Genomic DNA, 22,531 nt, shown 5'->3' on the forward strand with positions numbered 1-22,531 from the left:
AATTATGAAACTACAAGTAAATACACAAATTAATTGGACCTTGAAATATTGTCTATCTGATGCATCAGGGCAATTTTTATGGGGAAAAAGTGTAATAATGACATCCCTAGAATTGGAGAATTCTAGCTTCTCATCTCATATTTCTCTTCCAAAATTCACAGGTGCTTCCTAAGGGGGGAAAAAGAACCCTTTGTCTCATCTGTAATAATTTCAGATACAATTAGCTTCTCCTTCTACTTAAGTAGAATGTTGACATAATGGGCTCAAAATTTGATGAACTGTACAAATGCTACTACAGTAAATAGTTTAAAGGTCATCAAAGGAGCCATAAGATATCATGAATTTTAATCAATCAGTAGGTCAATTAATCACATATTATATATCGATGCTATACTATGGTTCTAGGCAGGCCTACCATGCTGTAAATGATGCCTACGATTTGTGAGACATGGTCTTCTCCATCACGAAGCTTTCAATTAGAGAAACAAGGATAGCACATAGGTGTACTGAAGATAATAATAACATACCCAAAACTAATAATGAATGTAGTTTCTAAATATTATAGAAACTTTACAGCAGTGATTCTCAAAACCTTGGGGCATGAGTGGAGGAGGGGAGATCTCTGAGACCTTTTCAGTGAAGTCAAAACTATTTTCATAATAATACTAAGATTTTATTTGCCTTTTTATTCTCATTTTTTCCACAAGAGTACAGGGGAGTTTTTCAGAAACTAAATGACATGTAATTTTGCAACAGATTGAATGCAGAAACAGATATTAGCACCAAAATGTCTTGTATTAAACTGAATATTTAAAATATTTGCAAAAATGTAAAACAATGCTGTGCTCTTTCTTCAAAAATTTTTGTTTTTAAAAATAGCTATTTTGGGCTTCCCTGGTGGCTCAGTGGTTGAGAGTCCGCCTGCTGATGCACGGGACGCGGGTTCGTGCCCTGGTCCGGGAAGCTCCCACATGCCGCAGAGCGGCTGGGCCCGTGAGCCATGGCCGCTGAGCCTGCGTGTCTGGAGCCTGTGCTCCACAACGGGAGAGGCCACAACAGTGAGAGGCCCGCGTACCGCAAAAAAAAAAAAAAAAAGCTATTTTTTAAATGTATGTTTTATGTTAACATATATTTACTCTTGTTATTTTTAAATGAATTAATAAATATTTAACAGTTTTTCACTTTTAATTTCTAATAGAGTATATATCCATAGATACAATCTCTATAAACAAAAGATGTTTGGAGCCTTTAGTCATTTTTAAGAGTGAAATGTTCCTTGAAACTAAAAAATTTAAGAGTTGCTGTTTTAGAGAAATGCAAGATTACTAATGATACACATATATGTCCTGCCTCTTCTGAGGTTCTAGACAATTTATCACCACACTAAAATCCAAGTAGCAGGTTATTAAGTAAACATCTTTTCAAACTTCACATAGTTTGTGATACTAGATCTTTTTCTTGTTTCGTAATGCATTTTCTTCAGTGACTGGGCTTTTGATTTTCCCACACATCAAGCACATATCCTTGGGTCATGCCATGGGGTGATTCTGTACCATAATTTCTTACATACTGATATGTCCCAATCAGATGTGAAGTATGTTTTAAGTAACATTAATAATTATGGTTTAACTTCCAAAATGAGTGAATAATTAAGTTTTTTGTTTGTCTTAAATAATCAGCAGAGTAGATTCAAGATTGTCTATGATAACATCTCTCTAACGCACTCGCATCCCCATATGCCTTCTTAGGTGAAAGGGAAAGGATGAGTTTGTAGCCAGTTTGCTGGGAATGTGCCTGGGAGTGTGTCATGCTTGTGAACTCCATTCATCATGCTTGTCACAGTTGAAATGAAGTTGAGAATCTCTAAGGCAACTAATGTAGCATTTATGGAAATGACTAAACTCAGAGCACACTAATGACTTAATTGTTTTTGATTGATCGAACTGGAGGTCACATACAAATGACAACTGAAAAAAAGCCTAGCCTTTTCCAAAGAGTACCGCAAAATCTAGCCCATTGCAAAATGAAACGTAGCATCTTGCCAAGGCTTTGCATGAATCTATACCTAATTTGAAAATTTCTAAGTATGCATTTACCTGGCCAAAGTTTTTGACCTTTATTTAATATAGAACACTAATTGCTTCCACAGTGAGTGAGCCTGTGTCAAAAATAAATTATGTAGAACCGTAGAACTGAAACATTGTGTGCACTTAGCAGCAACTTCTTCATGTTAATAGTTCGTGATTATTACTATTTATCGACCATTGAATATGTGCCAGTTTTTCTGCTAAGTGTTATATATTATCTCATTTATACCTTATGGGAAATTTCAAAAGGTATGTGTTGCCATTACTCTCATTTTATGGATGAAGAAGCTGGGATTTAGAAAGTTTATGCTAACCAGCTGATCTAAGCCCCAAGCTTAGGTCATGAAACCAGATCTGTCTGATCTCACTGCCTGTGCTCTTACCACTGAATTACCCTCTCCCCTGTGGTCACATAGTACATGCATTTGATTAGCAAAAGTGATTCAGTTCCTTTATTTCACAGACAAGGACACATCAGCATAGGCAGATTAAATGGTTTATACAAAGTCACAAAATAAGAAACAAAATCTGTATCCCTTCATTTTGTTCCTTTCATGGACATCTGGAACTCAGTACAGGGTATGGACGTAGAAGTTATCTTTTGTCCCTGAAGTTTCAGAATGTTTACTATGTAATGTAATTTCTGTGGCATTTAAATTTTTTTAATTAATTTATTTATTTATTTATTTTTGGCCGTGTTGGGTCTTCGTTTCTGTGTGTGGGCCTTCTCTAGTTGCGGCGAGCGGGGGCCACTCTTCATCACGGTGCGCGGGCCTCTCACTGTCGTGGCCTCTCTTGTTGCGGAGCACAGGCTCCAGATGCGCAGGCTCAGTAGTTGTGGCTCACGGGCCTAGTTGCTCCGCAGCACGTGGGATCTTCCCAGACCAGGGCTCGAACCCGTGTCCCCTGCATTGGCAGGCAGATTCTCAACCACTGTGCCACCAGGGAAGCCCTGTGGCATTTATAATATACTGTGATAGAGAGAGAGAAAGGGAGAGGAAGAAAGAGAGAGAGATAGAATGTAGGTGTGTATATGTGTGGTCTTGGAGAAGGACTCTGCCATATATATATATATATATATTTTTTTTTTTTGTATTACCCATAGTTCTTCATACCTAGTTAGGCCATAATATGTATTAGTTGAGTGACTGAGCGAGTGAATGGTCCACTATGATGCTTTCCTGAGTGTAAATTATAGAAAGTACACCACCAGGTAGGAGGGAAAGCAACCCCCTCCCTCTGCCACCAATTTCAGTAAGAATCCTCTGATATTATTTGTTTTGCATATGGAATTATTTTTAAGTATTTTTTTGGAACAAATGTTTCTGTTGCCAGCAGTTTTTGCTTGTTTGTTTGCCTGTTTGTTTTTTAATCACCAGTCTAGTTTATACTGTTTAAAAGCTCATTTTCTCAATTTGGTTAATTAACAAAATTCAGCGGGCTCTCATGAGTTTATTAGAATGAGGGTAAAATGTGATTCAAAATATGTGAGTACTGGCCCTGCTTTTTCCACTTCCTAACCATGATTCTGTGCTTTAGATTCCTTATCTTCCAAATTTTAAATGTGATATACTTGTTTTGTCTGCATTTCTTACCAGGTTTTGGTAAGGATAAAATGAGAGTGTGTATGTCAAAGTGTGTCAAAATGCATAAAGTGATATATAATGTAAGAATAATTATTGATTATATATTATTAAATAATTCAGTGTCAGTGATTATTTTTAAATTTTCATTCTCTCTACAGTGGGGCCGTGTACATGCTATAGTCTCCACAGGTAGACTTATAATCCTGTTCACTAGTCCTAACATTTTACTCATAAAAGGTGCTTCTTTTTGAACTGGAAAGACACATTTTCTGACTCTGGTGTACCCAGAAGTTATCTAAAGGATTCAGAGAATTAATTCCCAATAAGTCACAGAACTGTGCCACCAAGACCTGAAAGTAGATCAGTAAAAATATAAAAATATAGAGCTACAGGGCTTCCCTGGTGGCGCAGTGGTTGAGAGTCCGCCTGCCGCTGCAGGGGACACGGGTTCGTGCCCCGGTCTGGGAAGATCCCACATGCCGCGGAGCGGCTGGGCGCGTGAGCCATGGCCGCTGAGCCTGCGCGTCCGGAGCCTGTGCTCCGCAACAGGAGAGTCCACAACAGTGAGAGGCCTGCTTACCGCTAAAAAAAAAAAAAAAAAATATATATATATAGAGAGAGAGAGAGAGAGAGAGAGAGAGAGAGAGCTACAAAATATACAAATGTAAAAAAATACATAAATACTACAAAACAGACCTACAAAAATACAAATGTTCCTAGGACTAGGTGGCCTATAATAGAGTTGATGAAAGAAGGCATTTTACCCAGAGATACAGCAAGAGGCTTGGGTGTGCAGCACGTTGACACATTCATTTATTCATTCGTTCATTCCTCATTCACTTAACAAACATTTATTGAATGTCTACTATATGCCAGGCCCTGTGCCAGAGGCTCTAAGGATAAAGTGGACAGGGGTCCAACTTCACAGTTCCTAATAATCCAGGAAGAAGAAAAAGAAAGATACAAACAACTACAACAAACAGAATTTTTTAAGTGCAAAAAATGGTATTATTACAAATTACTATGGGAACATGATGGAAATCATGACTAACTCTGCCTGAGGACTTTGAGAAGCCTGCAAGGAAGGGTAGCACTTGAGCTTGATATAAAACAATGTGTAGGAGTTTACCAGAGTTTTTTTTTTAAATGGAAAAAGGGCATCTCCAGATAGAAAAGACAACATGTTCACACCAGTGAAGATGTAATAGAACATAGCATGCTGGAGACAATGTGAAAATTAGAACAAGTCTTTGAAAAGTGCTTTGGCAGATTGTTTCAAGATCTATAAAAACACTTATGTTGTTAGACCAGTAATCCCACTTTGGGGAATTTATCTTATGAAAAAAAAAAAAAATTCAAAGGAAGAAAAGTATTATTTACAATAGCATAAATACAAAATAGAAATGAATGCATTATCCAAAAAAATTCAAAATAATTATGTGAATTATAGCACACCAGTTTGTCTATTGTATTGCCATTAGAATGATAATAATGATGTTCTAGGTCAAGATGGAAAATGTATATGCTATTTTATTAAATTATAAAACTATATCTTTATTATTGTAGCTATTTTTTAATTAATTGTTATTGGAGTATAGTTGATTTACAGTGTTGTGTTAGTTTCTGCTGTGCAGCAAAATGAATCAGTTATTCATATATCTACTCTTTTTTACATTCTTTTCCCATATAGGTCATTACAGAGTATTGAGTAGAGTTCCCTGTGCTATGCAGTAGGTTCTTATTAGTTATCTCTTTTACATATAGTAATGTGTATATGTCAGCCCCAATCTCCCAATTTATCTGGCATTTCCCCCTTGGTAACCATAAGTTTGTTTTCTACATTTGTGACTCTGTTTCTGTTTTATAGATAAGTTCATTTGTACCAGTTTTTTAGATTCCACATATAAGCAATATCATATGACATTTGTCTTTCTGTGTCTGACTTACTTCACTCAGTATGACAATCTCTAGGTCCATCCCTGTCACTGCAAATGGCATTATTTCGATCTTTTTTTATGGCTAATATTCCATTGTATATATGTACTACATCTTCTTTTCCATTCATCTGTCAGTGGACATTTAGGTGCTTCCATGTCCTGGCTATCATAAAGGGTGCTGCAGTAAACATTGGGGTGCATGTATCTTTTCAAATTATGGTTTTCTCTGGATGTATGCCCAGGAGTGGGAGTGCTGGGCCATATGTTAGCTCTATGTTTAGTTTTTTAAGGAAATTCCATACTGTTCTCCGTAGTGGCTGCATCAGTTTACATTCCCACCAACAGTGCAAGAGGGTTCCCTTTTCTCCACACCCTCTCCAGCATTTATTGTGTGTAGATTTTTTTCATGATGGCAATTCTGAGTGGTGTGAGGTGATACCTCATTGTAGTTTTGATTTGCATTTCTCTAATAATTAGTGATGTTGAGCATCTTTTCACGTGCCTCTTGGCCATCTGTCTGCCTTCTTTGGAGAAATGTCTATTTAGATCTTCTGCCCATTTTTTTGATTGGGTTGTTTTTTGGATATTGAGCTTCATGAACTGTTTGTATATTTTGGAGATTAATCCCTTGTCGGTCTCTTCATTTGCAAATATTTTCTCCCATTCTGTGGGTTGTCTTTTTGTTTTATTTACGGTTTTCTTTGCTGTATTATTGCAACTATTTAAAATTATGTGTGTGTACAGATAAGAAATAGAAAAGAATGTGAAATGAAAATCAAAACACTAACAACAGCATCAACAGCAACAGAAGGGTTTGTGAAGGTAGTGGGATTGTGACTGAATTTTTTTCATAGGTTTACTTTGTTGTGGTGATCATATTTACTAATTCAACTAATGTGTATCGACCATTTCTTATGTGCTATAAGCATTGCTTGGTCCTCCAGTTGAAAAGATAAAGGAGCTTATCATTTATATACTAAATTCTAAATTTTTAAAGAAAAGCACTTTCAGGCCTTTCCTAAAATAACTCTACCATCTTTCTAGATCCAAATCGAATGCAATCTGTTGCAGGAAATCTATTCATAATCTATTCATCCCATCATTTCTAAGCTCTCTCTAGATTTTCCAGCCTTCTATCCCCCACAATGAAAGGTATCATGCTGTAGGAGTTCAGTTGGGTGATCCAATTGAATTGGATTATCCAGTCCAAGGCTGGTGTCACGGTGGGAAGTGGCTGGGTGCAGGAAGGGGGCATACATAGATGTGTTTCTCACACTGAGGCCCATAACCACCTGCATCCGAATCCCCAGGAGTAGAGGTTAAGTATGCAGTTTTTCACCGTCATCCCTAGAAATTATAATTAAGTCCACCAGGGTGGGGTCATAAAATTGCATTTTTAACAAACACTCAAATTCTTTGGCATCTTAAGTTTGGGAAAGAATTGCTATAAATTTAAGTCTACGTGAAATAAGTGCTTCTGCCAGCTGCAGTTTGCTCATGGAACTTTACAGTATAGTTGTATGAGTGAAAACTTGCAACTCCTTTTCACGGATTTTCTTATAATGTTATATTTAGTCCACGATGAGCTTTGTTTCCAACTTAGGTTTCAAGATCTTGTTAATGGAAAACATTTACTCCTGATAAGTAAAAATGTGGATTCTTTACGTGCGCATGCTTGTGTGCGTGCATAGGGTTGTGAAGTCATGTGTAACTGTCAGTGTAGGTATCTTTTCAAAGTCATTCTTGTTGCTTAAAATATTGTGTGGTCCATTATCAGTGCGGGAGGTGGGGAAGTGGAGGGGAAGGGGATTCACATTTTATAATGTCTGACAAACTGTACTCACTGAAAAACAAGTTTCTCACAAGGTCTATTAATGCACCTCAGCTACATGTAATGTTTTGCACTGTTTCTTTCCTTTTGTTCTTTTCTTTCTTGCCTCTCTCTCTCTCCTTTCCCTCTTTCCTTCTAACAGACTGGACCATGGACTATGGCTTTTGTTGATTAATGCTTTTCATTAATCAGCCACGAAAACTATTTTTGATCACTGGTGTCTGGTAAAAGGCATTGTCCTACTCACAACATCCTGAAAGAATCGGTTCCTTATTAAACTTGTCCCTTGAGTCTTGAGTTTGGATCAGTGTGAACAGTTAGTCATCCTTATGTTGAAATAAAATAAATGTATAGTATGCCAAAAAGCTCAGAAATTTTTTAAAAATGAGTTAAGGACTGGCAGTAGACATCCTTTCAGCACCATTTTTACCCTTTGGTCTTAACCTGCCCAACTAGAAGCCAGCTGGGAGAAAACAGTGACCGGAGGATTTCTGTACACTGCACTGTCCCTTCATCTTCATGTGTCATTGTTCTGCATGAAATAGATTTGGTATGTCTTTCTGGGTGGTTTTATTCTCTTAAACCATTAAAGATGCTTTGATGTGATGTTAGTGGGTTCTGATCTCACTAACCTAAAGGAAAGCTTGCCTTCTCTAGACTTCTAGAGAGCTATCCTAAGAAAACCCTTCTTAGTACAAATGAATTCTTAGGACATGCAAAAAGACCCTGCCTGGATATCTGCATATTCATGGTTTCTAATGGCAGCAGTGAGATAGGGACCAATTCAGCCAAGTGTCATTTCTATCTGTGGCTATAAAAGGGTCACCCCTATTCTTGTAAATGCTACTATTTGCACATTTCTTCTATGCACATTAATTTTCCTTGCTCAAAAATATTTTCAACTAAAATATCCTTTATGTTGTAAAATCCAGTTTGGGAAGCTATCCCTTCATGGATGACTCTAAAGCACCTGCATTTTTCTTTTTTACTGCGCCACTGGTCTCTGTTCCAATTCTCTCTTGGTGAACACTATTCCTACCACTCTTTAAATTTTATTCCCTAAAAAACAAGCTTCCCATTTCCATTCATGAGAAATCCTGTTGACATGACTCTTCATGAAAAAGAATTCTGAACTTGAAACTCTAAGGTGATCTTGAGGTTCTTATATTATGGAGAGGGGATGCCTATCAACAATGTAGATTTTGGGGATCTATCCAAGTAAGAGAATCAGTCTCCAGGGAAGGGCCCAGGAATCTGAATATTTAACTTGTTCCTTCTTGGTTCTTATGCGTACTAAACTTTGAGGACAGAGAGTCTAGAGCAAGCACTAGGAGTGGTATTGATTTGGAAAGAACATTTGATATGTAGTCAATAGACTTTTAATTGCTAACTTCATGGATATAGGTGATATTTAATCCCTCTGAGTATCAATTTCTTTTAGTTTCAACATTAGTTTAATACATTTTAGAATACAGTGTTATGGAAAAGATTATATAAGGCAGTGGGGTTTTTGCTTGTGTTTTCACTTTGCAAAAAGCGTGCATAACTAGAGAAATAATCGGTGTAAAAAAACAAAACCCCAGGCTTCCCTGGTGGCGCAGTGGTTGAGAGTCCGCCTGCCGATGCAGGGGACACGGGTTCGTGCCCCGGTCCGGGAAGATCCCACATGTCGTGGAGCGGCTGGGCCCGTGAGCCATGGCCGCTGAGCCTGCGCGTCAGGAGCCATGGCCGCTGAGCCTGCGCGTCCGGAGCCTGTGATCCGCAACGAGAGAGGCCACAACACTGAGAGGCCCACGTACCGGGAAAAAAAAAAAAAAAAAAAAAACCCACAAGAATAAGGTTGCAGAAAACCGACACCATAAGATATAGAATATGAGAAATTTTACTCATTTAGACATTAATTCACTTCCTGCCTCTAACCTGTACTTGCAAATATTAAATTAGTAGTTAACAGGAGTGTAGTGGCACTCCATGGTGTCAAACTAGGGCTGCCATTGTAGGGGAAAAAAAATAAAATAAAATTTAAAACTAATGTAATCCACTATGATTTTCTACCATTTCTATTTGTTCTCTTAAAAAAGGAAAATGGTCCAGAATATTTCCTATTCTATATTCTCTCACAACTAGAGCTTACTTCCTGACATATGTCTTTTAAAAGTCACTCATGCATCCTACTTCCCATTCATCATCACTGTGGTGAAAGTACAGACAAGAGAATTTGCATATAAAACAATTTTCAGCCACCACTCATATTCTTGTGAAAGGAGGAGACTCAAAGCTGCTTCTTTTGTATTTCATAGCCTATCAATGCCCAGTGGAGGATCATACTCTCTTTCCTGGGTAGCAAAAGCTTTCCATGCCTTCCTTAATCCAGCATCAGTGTGGGAGGGAGGAGGCTTTGGAGCCATCTACTGTCTCTTATTTGACATCAACGTTTCCCCTTCCTCTAAGTTTTACTCTGGTTAATAATTATGGTGATTTTTAAAATCTTGAAACTTGCCAATATCATGTTGATCCATTGACTGGAATGGGACAGAATCCCACTGTAACTTAATTTAAGCCAAGTTATTTAACCTCTCTGCCTCAAAATCCTTCATCCATAAAATGAAGGAGTTGGTCTATGCAAGCCATACAAGCTCTTGGAGTTGTAAAAACCCTTCTGGTTTTAAGAGAACTGTGACATGGAATATGCTCCCACACCACAGAGTACGTGGTAATATCTAGATCTGTGGCTCTTTTCTCTGATCTCTCTCTCTCTCTCTCTCTCTCTCTCTCTCTCTCTCTCTCTCTCTCTCCCCCTCTCTCCCCCTCTCTCCCTCCCTCCCTCCCTCCCTCCCTCTCTCTCTCTCTCTCTCTCTCTCTCTCTCTCTCTCTCTCCTGCTTTCCTGCAATATTTCCCTGTTACAAAGAGCATTAATGTGGCTTGAAGCTGCTCCAATGTCACAGTGTTCGAGGTGGCTCTGTATCTCAGCCCTGTTGCACTGACGCACAGGCTTGGCCAAGTGTGGAAATTGGCATGACAGGAGTCACAGAGGGAAAGTGCCTGAAGCTGGTTCTGAGAACTCTGTTCCTAAAAACTTAATCTATGGATAGAAAGACAGGGTGGGGTCCTGGAGACAAGAATCACTAACCTCCTTGCTAGTGGGATATGGTGACACTCTGCAAGCTGTGGTGGGGTGTGGGGAGGGGTCCAAACTGGGATTTATTCGCTTGCTTGTTTACAAGTCTAACTTTGTGGACTCTAAGTAGCCTAAGAAGTATAATTTGAGGGTCACAAAAGCCCCCTCCCCTCACGTAGTCCCTCAAAGAGCCCTCCTGTGATCCCTGTAAATATTACTTTTTCTGGCCACATCTTCAAAAATTCAAATATGAAAAGGAATAAGGACCTCAAGCCTTTTATATTGTTAATTTCAATGAGATTAATTTCTCAGACCCTTTGTTTAAATATAAACCTCCATGGAGAATGGATTACTTGACCTATTAACAGCATTCGAGCAAGTTGATGCCAATGTGTTTTCTGACACATTTTTTACCACAGGCTTCCAGATCACCACACTTTGCTTTTCCTCCTAGCCTCATCCTCATTTGCTGTTTCTTCCTCTTCTCCATGACTTCTTAACTTTAGAGTGACCCACAGCCTTGGGCCTTGGTTATCCTCTTCTCTCCATCTAAACTTCCTTCCTTGCCACATCACAATATATACAGAATACTTTTTCTTTTTTAACCTGTTTGTAAATAAGGTAGAAAAGCCCAGTGTTTAGAGCGTGATTTCTCAGTCTCAGTACTATGGACATCTAGGGCCAGATAACTCTTTGATGTAGGAGCTGTCCTGTACATTTTAAGATGATTAGCAGCGTCCTTGGCTACTACCCACTAGATGCTAGGAACACTTCCCCCAGTTGTGACAACGATAAATGTTTCCATACATTGTCAGATGTTCCCTTGGGGACAAAATCACCCCCCCCCCATAAACCATGATTTAGAATAATTGGGGGTAAAACAAAAAATTCTTGAATAATGCATATTAGAAGCCTTTCACTAAATTTGGCCAATTCTTTTTTTAAAGTTTATATCTCTTAAAGTTATAAGAATCTGAATAACAACAACAAAAGAGTTAAAAATAGAATCTCTAAGCCAGGTTCTGGTTTGGGGATAAAACAAGCTTGTGCCAGGTAGGAACCAGAAGAAAATGGATTTCATCTTGTCCTTAACCCTATACCATTATTGGTTAAAAAAAAAAAATGCACATCATCTTGCTTTTAAAGCAGCAGTAAACAATATCCTAAATTAAGATTCGAGTTTAGCTCTGCCATTTCTTGCCAGTTGCATCCTTCTGAGAAAACTACGTTTTGAAAGAGTTAATTCACCCAAGTTCAGGTAACTAGTCAAATCCTTTATTTCTCAGTCCTCCACATTCCTACCTCTAAGAATCAGAGATGATTCAGGTGAATTGTCGCTAGAAGTTGTAAAGCTCTGTAACACACGTAAGTTTGCACTGTTATCTGCATTCAGAGATGAGAGAATCGAAAGTTAATATGGGATGTGGAGGTCTTCAGCTAAGACTGCCAGAGCCTATACCTAGCAGCTCTCTTCTTGCCCACACGTACTCAGTGTTCTTTGCATGAAAAAAAACAGGCCACCCTTCCCTCTGTCTGTCCTCCTTTCCGCTCAACAGTTTTGCTTAAAACATCTACCAATCACGTCCTTTTAACCATAAATGAACATAGGTGCCATCATTTACATTATTTAATAATTTTAAATTAGAAGAGGAATACATAGACTTGATTTGAAAAATGTCCAACATGGTACCTGTTAAAACTAGGCTATGGTCCCACCTTTGAACTCAGCTCCCCTCCTCAGATTTAACCACTATTAACTGATACTTTATGTCCTTACAGAAATTTCCTTTGCATATGCAGCTATGTATTTGTGTGTGTAAATGCGTGTGGGTATATAGCCTTTAAACAATTTTAAATTTGTACCTTTAATTTTTGTTTACATAACAATATATCTTAGAGATCTCTTCATATACGCATGTTTGAATTTACCACGTTCTATATAACAGCTACAGAGTATCCGGACTGTAAAACTGTAATGTATCTCATCAGTTCATTATTGATGAGTAGGTGGTTTCCAGTTTTTGGCTATTACAATAGTTCAATAAATAGGTTTAATGTCAATGTTTCATGATAGTTGTTTTCTTTTTGATAAATGCTCTGAGCCTTAATCTTTTCTTTTAAAAGAATAAAGTTTGGTTGTTGAGGGTCATATTATTGAATAAATAGGCCAAATGGAGAGAGTGGGCACAAAACAATATATATTTTAAAGAACTTAAGAAATGCTTTATTATTTCCTTAGAGTCAACATTGAATAAAGGAGAGAGGAAAGGAATTTGCAAAACAAAAACTTGACAGAGTCCATTCTTTCCAGGATGGAAAGACAAAATGAGCTTTGGAATTTCAGCATTCTAAACCTCAGTGGCACTTTACTTTCTTATGGCATACCTATCACGATTTATTCTCAGATTTTTTTCTTAGTAGTATTGAGTGACTCTAAACGGGGTTAGAATTAGTCCTTGAAAATGCATGGAGATAATGAAAACTGGGCCATAAAGAACAATAGAGGTTCCCCAGGTACTCTTTGTCATATAAAGGTTATTCCCGAAGATCATTCAATGTTTCTTTTAAGCTTTTTAAAAAGTATCTCCATGATACTGCCATTTGAAACACACCATAGTCTCACAACTTAAAACATTCCTTGTCAGACAGGATACGATCATCTCAGTTACCTTGAACTGTGCAACATGTCTGCTATTACAGAATGATCAATAAATGCAGATGTATTGGGGATATATTTCCATATGGTATTCCAGATGTGGAGCCTTTGCTTACGAAAGGATTACTTTACATTTTAGAGGAAAGGCAAAAAATAAGTACATATTTCCAACACTGGATAACTCATTTATTTTTCTGGCTTTGGGAAGCAGGATGTGTACATCCTTTGGTGCTTGTTTGTTTGTATTTTTATTTTTTGTTGTTTTATTTTGTTTGTATTTTTTAACATCTTTATTGGAGTATAATTGCTTCACAATGGTGTGTTACTTTCTGCTTTATAACAAAGTGAATCAGCTATACATATACATATATCCCCATATCTCCTCCCTCTTGCGTCTCCCTCCCACCCTCCCTATCCCACCCCTCTAAGTGGTCACAGAGCACTGAGCTGATCTCCCTGTGCTATGTGGCTGCTTCCCACTAGCTACCTATTTTACATTTGGTAGTATATATAAGTCCATGCCACTCTCTCACTTCATCCCAGTTTACCCTTCCCCCTCCCCGTGTCCTCAAGTCTATTCTCTACGTCTGCGTCTTTATTCCTGTCCTGCCCCTGGGTTCTTCAGAACCTTTTTTTTTTTTTTAGATTCCATATGTATGTGTTAGCATACGGTATTTGTCTTTCTCTTTCTGACTTACTTCACTCTGTATGACAGACTCTAGGTCCATCCACCTCACCACAAATAACTCAATTTCATTTCTTTTTATGGCTGAGTAATATTGCATTGTATATATATGTGCCACATCTTCTTTATCCATTCATCCGATGATGGACACTTAGGTTGCTTCCATCTCCTGGCTGTTGTAAATAGAGCTGCAATGAACATTGTGGTACATGACTCTTTTTGAATTATGGTTTTCTCAGGGTATATGCCCAGTAGTGGGATTGCTGGGTCATATGGTAGTTCTGTTTTTAGTTTTTTTTTTTTTTTTTTTGTGGTACACGGGCCTCTCACTGTTGTGGCCTCTCCCGTTGCGGAGCACAGGCTCTGGACGCACAGGCTCAGCGGCCATGGCTTACGGGCCCAGCCGCTCCGTGGCATGTGGGATCTTCTCGGACTGGGGCACGAACCCGTGTCCCCTGCATCGGCAGACAGACTCTCAACCACTGCGCCACCAGGGAAGCCCTGTTTTTAGTTTTTTAAGGAACCTCCCTACTGTTCTCCACAGTAGCTGTATCAATTTACATTCCCACCAACAGTGCAAGAGGGTTCCCTTTTCTCCACACCCTCTCCAGCATTTATTGTTTGTAGATTTTTTGATGATGGCCATTCTGACTGGTGTGAGGTGATACCTCATTGTAGTTTTGATTTGCATTTCTCTAATGATTAGTGATGCTGAGCATCCTTTCATGTGTTTGTTGGCAGTCTGTATATCTTCTTTGGAGAAATGTCTATTTAGGTCTTCTGCCCATTTTTGGATTGGATTGTTTGTTTTTTTGATATTGAGCTGCATGAGCTGCTTGTAAATTTTGGAGATTAATCCTTTGTCAGTTGCTTCGTTTGCAAATATTTTCTCCCATTCTGAGGGTTGTCTTTTCCTCATGTTTATGGTTTCCTTTGCTGTGCAAAGGCTTTTAAGTTTCATTAGGTCCCATTTGTTTATTTTTGTTTTTATTTCCATTTCTCTAGGAGGTGGGTCAAAAAGGATCTTGCTGTGATTTATGTCATAGTGTTCTGCCTATGTTTTCCTCTAAGAGTTTTATAGTGTCTGGCCTTAACGTTTAGGTCTTTAATCCATTTTGAGTTTATTTTTGTGTATGGTGTCAGGGAGTGTTCTAATTTCACTCTTTCACATGTAGCTGTCCAGTTTTCCCAGCACCACTTATTGAAGAGGCTGTCTTTTCTCCATTGTATATTCTTGCCTCCTTTATCAAAAATAAGGTGACCTTGTTTGTCTTTTTAACGATCGATAACATGGCATATTTATTGGGACTTAAATTGTCTTTAAAGAGAAACAGCTCTAATTGGCAAAAAAAAAAAGCATAGTAATGTATTTCTTAATGTAGCATAATTGCCTATACAAAATTATCCCATAACAATATTCATTATAAACGGGGTATTCAAAAAATGCCATTCATTAACTTGAAAATAAAATTACAATTACAAAGCTTTGAGCCGATTCTGTTAGGAGGGTTGCATGCTAATTGCACAGTTTAAGACTTCTAATTTAATATTAGGTGAAAAGGTGATAATCATCTGAAGGGAAGCACATAAGAAGAGTTGAAGGGTTGGGATGTTAAAAAGTAGTTTCCTTTCTGCTGAGCTGTCACATTGGATTACAAAGGAATACAGAGAAAAATTCCTGTGCATGAAAATAGGTCTTTATTTGGGTCCGGGTTTAGGGGAATGTCCGTTTCCCTACGCAGTCACAGTAGGGGAGCAAATTTGACAGCAGAGACTGCCAAGACTTTTTGAGCTGGGCACGGGCTGGTCTGTCTACCAACAGCCTCGTCAACTGCAGACGGAACTGCAGCATCCCTTCCTGCAGTAGTGCATCAGCCATTGGCTCATTGGTGACACGTGACTGATAGAGCCTTTTCTGTGTGTTTCCTCGCCCATCTGTGTGCAGGGCACTGATAGGCCAGGCTGATGCGCAGGCAATTTATCATCTTGATCTCCCACTGAGTCAGGGAGCTCTCCTGTCACCAGTATTGATTTCAGAGGATGGACTAAATTTCCTAGGATTTCCATTAAGAATTAAGAAAAAAGCTCTAAGCACGCAGGGTAGCCAGACAGACATGGATATGAGATGGCACTGTGAAAACTCGCAGGTAGCTTCTTCTATCACAGCCGGTGCTCAGCACAGCTTAGAACTGCAGCATGCAGGGTTTAAGATACCAGGAGCCTAAGAACAGTAATAATGAAAATAAGAATAAACTCTTTTGGATAAACTAATTTTAAGATATATATTAAAATGTTTCTTCTTGGAGATTGCATGTCAAATTTATGCACGCTCTGTATGCAACGTAGAAAGGTTGTTTTAAATTTTTAAATGTCCTTAAACCCTGAGCATGGTTGCTTCTACTTTTGTTTGTGGCGTGAGCTTCAGATGTCTTATGAGCATGCTTGTGGCAGAGACAACCAAAAATTGTGGGGGGGGGGGTGTTTATATATATGTATTAAGTTGATTCGAGTAAAAGCATGAATAAAAGCTGCTTTCACGACTCGCCAGACTGCTTTATTATTGTTAGTGACTTGGTGATGATTTTGCCTAAATATGCTTAGATTCTGACCATGCATGCTTTTGTGGCAGAGTGGGTTTTCGTTGAGAATTCGTAAAGGTGTAATGTGTGAATTAACTGTATGTTTTGTGCCACAGAAAATGTATTAGTGATTATTAAACCTGATTAATTAATGGAAATATTTCATGATGGTAAGATTTGAGTAACACTTATTTACACTAATTCTGCTTACTGAAAAAAAATGCATGTCTGGGATTACTGAACGTTTTTGTATTTTTGAAATATAAATTTTGATTATTTCAGAGACAGTAAGATTTCAGTTTTTAAAAATGCATCCGAGGTGAGAGAATTAGAAACATTTTTTTTTTTGATTTTAGCCTAAGAGAGGATTCTAAAAGTGCTGTTTGCGTATTCGAGACATCATGTGCATGTTAATGAGTGTGAATTCTTCGGATAATTGTTTGATAGTCTCCTAGCTATCCTTATTCTCCTGAAGAGGAGAAAAGCCTTGGCATTCAAGTATTTCCTAGGCCCATGGGAATTAGAGCCAGCAAAAGCAAGAGTATGGCCAGATGGGATTGGCATGCTTGGCTGGGAGAGGAAACAATAGGCGGGGGCGGAGCAGATGGAGAACAGAAGGGATTGAGTCTCAGAAAAGGGGAGGGGGGAGGGGAGGAGTAGGCTTAATAGTGAAGGAAGCCTGGCCCCTCTTTTCAAGGGAACTTCTGATTGCATCTTCCTTTAAGTATGAGATAGAATGTCATGTCTGTTGTGACAACTATTTTTCATTGAATTAGGTAACCCCTGCTTCATAGATTAGGAAAGAAATCCCATGAATAGAAGGTACTTTACCAGATTATAAATGGTGTGCTCTTTGTTGTTGTTTGTAACCTTTTTCTCTTTGCCATATTCAGGAAGAGTATTCAATAGGAGCAGAATTCAAATTAAGCTGTCATATTATTTGAGTCATTGGTATCTACATATAAATATGGCAATAACTACTAAACTTATTTATCAGACTTTAACGATTCAAGCATCAATAGGGCTTGCTGACTCTTTCCCTAAGTAAGCTTTGAATTATGAAAACATTAGGAGCTCATGCTGACTAATCTACTGATTTTTCACTTCTGGCTTATAAATAGATGTTCATTTCTAGAATAACTTTAAATGTTTTATTTAAGTATTTGTTGACTTTATCCTGAAGGCTGGGGGCTTGACCAATGCCCAGTTCAAATTCTGCAATGAAATTAATCAAGCCTTCTGTCACCCAAGGGCACAGTCTTTGCCCAGAAGGGTCATAGGACTGAAAAAGAATGAAAAATCAATTTACTTCTGAATTCTGTGATTTCAATGATTATTTCAAAATCCTATGGTGAACCCAGACACGATTTCCAGTCCTGAGTACAACTGAATTTTACCAAAATCATGCTGCCAAAATGTACCAATGAAACACAAATTTTAAAAGTTTAAGTACACATCTCTTACTCTGTGGGTCACCCACAGCTCTCTTAATCATTTGGTTGGTGGACCTTGTGTATGGAGAGAATTTCCATTTTCCAAAGGAAATTTAGCCGTGTTGCATGTCTCTTTTGACTGCCTGTTGAACCTTGGCTTGACAAGGAATTATGACATAGGTAAAGGGAATGAAAACCTTTACCTTTGGGCTTCCCTGGTGGCGCGGTGGTTGAGAGTCCGCCTGCGCATGCAGGGGACATGGGTTCGTGCCCTGGTCCGGGAAGATTCCACATGCCGCGGAGTGGCTAGGCCTGTGAGCCATGTGCGCGCTGAGCCTGCGCGTCCGGAGCCTGTGCTCCGCAACGGGAGAGGGCAAAACAGTGAGAGGCCCGCGTACTGCAAAAAAAAATAAAATAAAATAAAACCTTTACCTTTAATATCCTAAGATACATTTAGGATAATATATTCAAATCATTTATATTGATTTTCCCAGAGTTAACGAATGAGACCAATTTCGTATACTTTCTCCAGTCCTTTTCTTCCAATGCCCTGTTCTTAGAAATTAAAGAGTCCACTAAGCAACAAAATTCTCCTCACTTGGCAAATTCCCTCTAACGTTTTTAGAAAGAAATAGTGCCTACAGACAGATCTTCGGACAGATATTTATATTTTGGAGGGTTGACTGGTGTTTATTAAGCAAGATAACCCAGTGTTAAAGAATAAATATTTTCTCTCACTTTGCACAGTCAAGTTGCCTGATATGTTGAGTGCCACTTTCTCCTTCTGTAGAATGAAACTAGAAGAGCCCTGAAGTGGTATTAAATGTCTGGTCACAGTAGCATTTGGGGGTCAACTGCCAAGCAAATTTCTCACCAAGACATTAACCAGGAAATGCTTACATGTTTACGAAGTAATTAGTGATGTAGCATTGCATATTAAGGATGTTTTGGGTAGTTGTGATGAAATGTTACTGTCTGTGTGTGTTCCATATGCTCCTTTAATTTACAAAATGTGCTCATTCCACAGCATCTGGGTGCATTTATAAACTACAAGTGCAATCAATTAACAATATGATGGATGCAGTAGGCAGATTGCTAATTGATGGGAAAAGCCCTTTTAGCTTATACTTTGTAGTTTTCAAATGGGAAAATAAAGCATGTAGCCAAGAACTTTCAGTCTTTGTCTATGTTAAATTCAGATGTTTCAAGGACTAAGCTTACACTCTGCCCATTTAGAAAATAACCCATTTGAAACAAGATTTTGCCATGTCAAAATTAGTGCTCTTAATTCCGGTGTTATAAGCACTAGCAAGATATAGGTGAACAGAGTTAGTGGATATTTAATTATACTTAGACCAACTGGTGCCTTTTATTAATTCAGTCTGCTTTTTCACTTCCCATTTCCTCTACTCCCAGTACTTTATTCCTCTGCTGCTTTACCTGTCTATGGACTCAAATGCCATTTGTTCCAGACCTCTATTACTAAACAGAAACAATAAACTATATATAAATTCAGCAGAATATAATGACACCAAGTTCTGCTTATACATTTTTGTGTATATTTAGGCTTTGAATATCATTGATTTCTATTAAGGTTACTATATTGACCCAGCAAGATTGATTTTATTTTCTGCTATCTTATTTACATTTACTTGATAGCTGATACTTGAATCTCCTGAAGGCTCCCTTCCCTCATTACTTTAGCATGGAGAATGGAGCCAAGCACAATGTATCGAGTAGATAGGCAATTTCCAGTATACAGAATAACTGGGGAGAATCACAGACAGATATAAACCCATGGGTATCTCTAGTGTCTCACAGAAAATTAAGACAGCATATAAGTCTAAACTAAATAATAACCATGAAAAAGTAAAAATATATGAGAGAGACTTTCTAGTTTTGTGTCATAAATTATGTGTGATTATCACTACACACTTTCATTTTCCCCTCAAATTTTCACCCTCATTTGAATTCACTTGATTATGCATTGGAAACTATCTGAGAACTATTTCCCCCCAAAAAATCAATTATACATTTTTGTTTTCATTGTTGTGAAAAAAAATATTTATATATATATATATATATATGGGGGGGGGAGAGAGACTGCAGATTAAGCCACAATTTAATTGTCTTCCTGATAGCAAAAAAGGCTCAAAAAAGTTTTACTGTTTTCCCACGACTAAATGGAATGTCTTTTACTATAAAGGCTCCAGGCTTCATTACCTTAGGTATTGCTTAGTTTAAAAGACAAAAACTTCATATAATGATGGGAACGACTTGAATATTATTTAGGGGACCAAAAGAAATCAGTCTCTGAAAGACATCAGTCCTGGAGTCTGTATGCTCTCATGTTTGTTTCCTTGTCTTTTTTATTTAAACATGACAGGTTTGGTAGGGCCACAATCTTGACTGTAAGCATATTTCAGACCAAAAATATAATTACATAACCTCACAGCCTAGATTTACTAGTAAATTCATAGATGATATGGAGGTTTAGTGGTGTGGGCAAATGCCTTCATCTGTCCAACCTCTTCACATTTTTCAAATTAAAAACTCTACTACAGCTTCAAAGACAGTGCCATCCCAATCAATCTTCCATTGAAATGAATTTTCTTATAATTAAAAACTATGTATTATATATACAAAATATAGATTACATATATAAATATTATGTATGTATAATAATGTATGTATATGACTAAGACTACCTTTATGACTTCAGAACACTCTACTTTATTGTCAAATCAAAAAGTTTGCATAGGGCTTCCCTGGTGGCGCAGTGGTTGAGAGTCTGCCTGCCGATGCAGGGGACACAGGTTCGTGCCCTGGTCCGGGAAGATCCCACATGCCACGGAGCGGCTGGGCCCGTGAGCCATGGCCACTGAGCCTGCGCGTCCGGAGCCTGTGCTCCGCAACAGGAGAGGCCATAACAGTGAGAGGCCCGCGTACTGCCAAAAAAAAAAAAAAGTTTGAATAGAATTTTGATTTTTTTTGAAGCCCCTTGGTTTGGAGTTGCATAGATATAGCCCCAGGCATCAATTCTCAATGACCCATGTGTGAACTATCTATATAATGGATTATCTTGCATGACCAGATGTGTCCTCTAGACCACAACTTCCCATGAGCTGAAAAATCATTGTGTTCCATCATGTACCATGACTTCTCTCAATTAGCACGGTTAGATTTGAGTGAATCACCTATCCATTGGGTTTGTAGTAGGACTACAATATTTTCAGAGTTGAACGTGGTGTGTGTATGAATATGTGTGTCTACATAAAACACTGCTAAATATTTACCTGCTACATAATAGGTTACATAGAAAAACTAGAAATTTCAGGGTAATAGCTACTCTTGGGTTTGCCAAGAGTTTTCTTAAGCCTTCAAGAAGTATACCATCTCTTTTCAGAATGTTGAAAATTATAATATATAAGCACGTATCTCAGTGTTTTTTTGGTGCATTTAATAGTTAAGATCTGTTAAAATATCTACTGATTGATAGATCAGTAGATGCTTGATGTCATGGGTGACTCAAAGGAAAATAAGACACTTGCTGCCTTAAAAGTCCAGCTGAGGAGAAAGGACAAACACATATAAAACTAGAGGGGTATTGAAGGCTGAATAATTTCACCCTATAGTCTCAATTAATGAACACGTTTTTGCTGAGCATCTATTACACACTTCATGGTAGCTTAGAGAAAGGAGAGTTCAATAAGGGCTAAGTAGATGCTCTGATGTTTTTCTGCTGTATGTTCTCTGAATTTGTTTGAGCAGCCCTAGTTATCCAGTCATAAAATGAAAGGTAACACAAAATCAGGTCAAATCAGGTGGGCTACACATCCTGTAACACCAATACCAGCCTCTGAAGTGGTGTTTAGGGCACTGAGGGTATTGGAATATGAAGCAAGATCCCAAGTAGCTTGTCTCAAAATCAGTCAGTGTGGTTGCTTCCTGTTCTACATGTTCTCAGGACAACATATTGATTTCTTAAACCAGTTTTCATGCTTTATTAATGATAAAAGTAATACAAAATGTGTACAACTGTTTTTAGTTAAAAATCACCTGCATATTTAGTTTGTATTTGTTTTCTTTATTTGTTAAAATTAGCTATTGTTGCTAAACGTTTTCCCTTAAAAAATAAGAAATTATTTTCTTTTTATTGATGGGATGACTTGAAATATTGAGTCACTTTTCCAATAGTAAATAAGACACTTTGGAGTAAGTATAACTGTCTCAGGCCACTAGGGTGTAAATAAGTGTATTTGTAAATTACTCCAGCAATAATTTTCAGTATGCCTGATTCTACTTCTTTCTGTATCTTCGATTCTACCTCTTTCTGTATCTTTGATTCTATTTTCTTTTTGAAGGGCACCCATCAAAAAGAAAATAGAACATGGCAGGATATAGGCAGGAAGCAAAGGTCTGGCCTGAAGTGGAACAATTCTGAATAAGTGATAATTATGTAAATAGTGTACTCATGTTACCGAAATACTCTTGTTTCCTCAGTAAGTAGTTTAAAATATAGTGAATAATTATGGGAAACTTCATGAACCATTCATTAGAATTGATTGAAATAATACCTAGGTATAAAATATCAAACCGAATAGTTTTTGATTATTTT

General features: G+C 37.9%; 1 protein-coding gene across 27 annotated transcripts in view; it reads left to right on the forward strand.

The window, feature by feature from the left end:
* Positions 1 to 22,531, forward strand: part of NRXN1 (neurexin 1) — a 1,124,566-nt gene that overhangs the window by 1,054,195 nt on the left and 47,840 nt on the right. Inside the window, exon 1 of one of the 27 annotated variants that reach the window (XM_033419111.2) lies at positions 15,855 to 16,048. The exons of 25 other annotated variants lie outside the window; for them this stretch is intronic. In XM_033419111.2, the coding sequence (XP_033275002.1) occupies positions 16,016 to 16,048 (33 nt within the window). In that variant the 5' untranslated portion in view covers positions 15,855 to 16,015. Of the gene's footprint in view, positions 1 to 15,854; positions 16,049 to 22,531 lie in introns of those variants that run through there. One more of the 27 variants, XM_033419110.2, reaches the window with a different exon arrangement.

The sequence above is a fragment of the Orcinus orca genome, chromosome 13, assembly GCF_937001465.1.
Source record: "Orcinus orca chromosome 13, mOrcOrc1.1, whole genome shotgun sequence".
Classification (NCBI taxonomy): Eukaryota; Metazoa; Chordata; class Mammalia; order Artiodactyla; family Delphinidae; genus Orcinus; species Orcinus orca.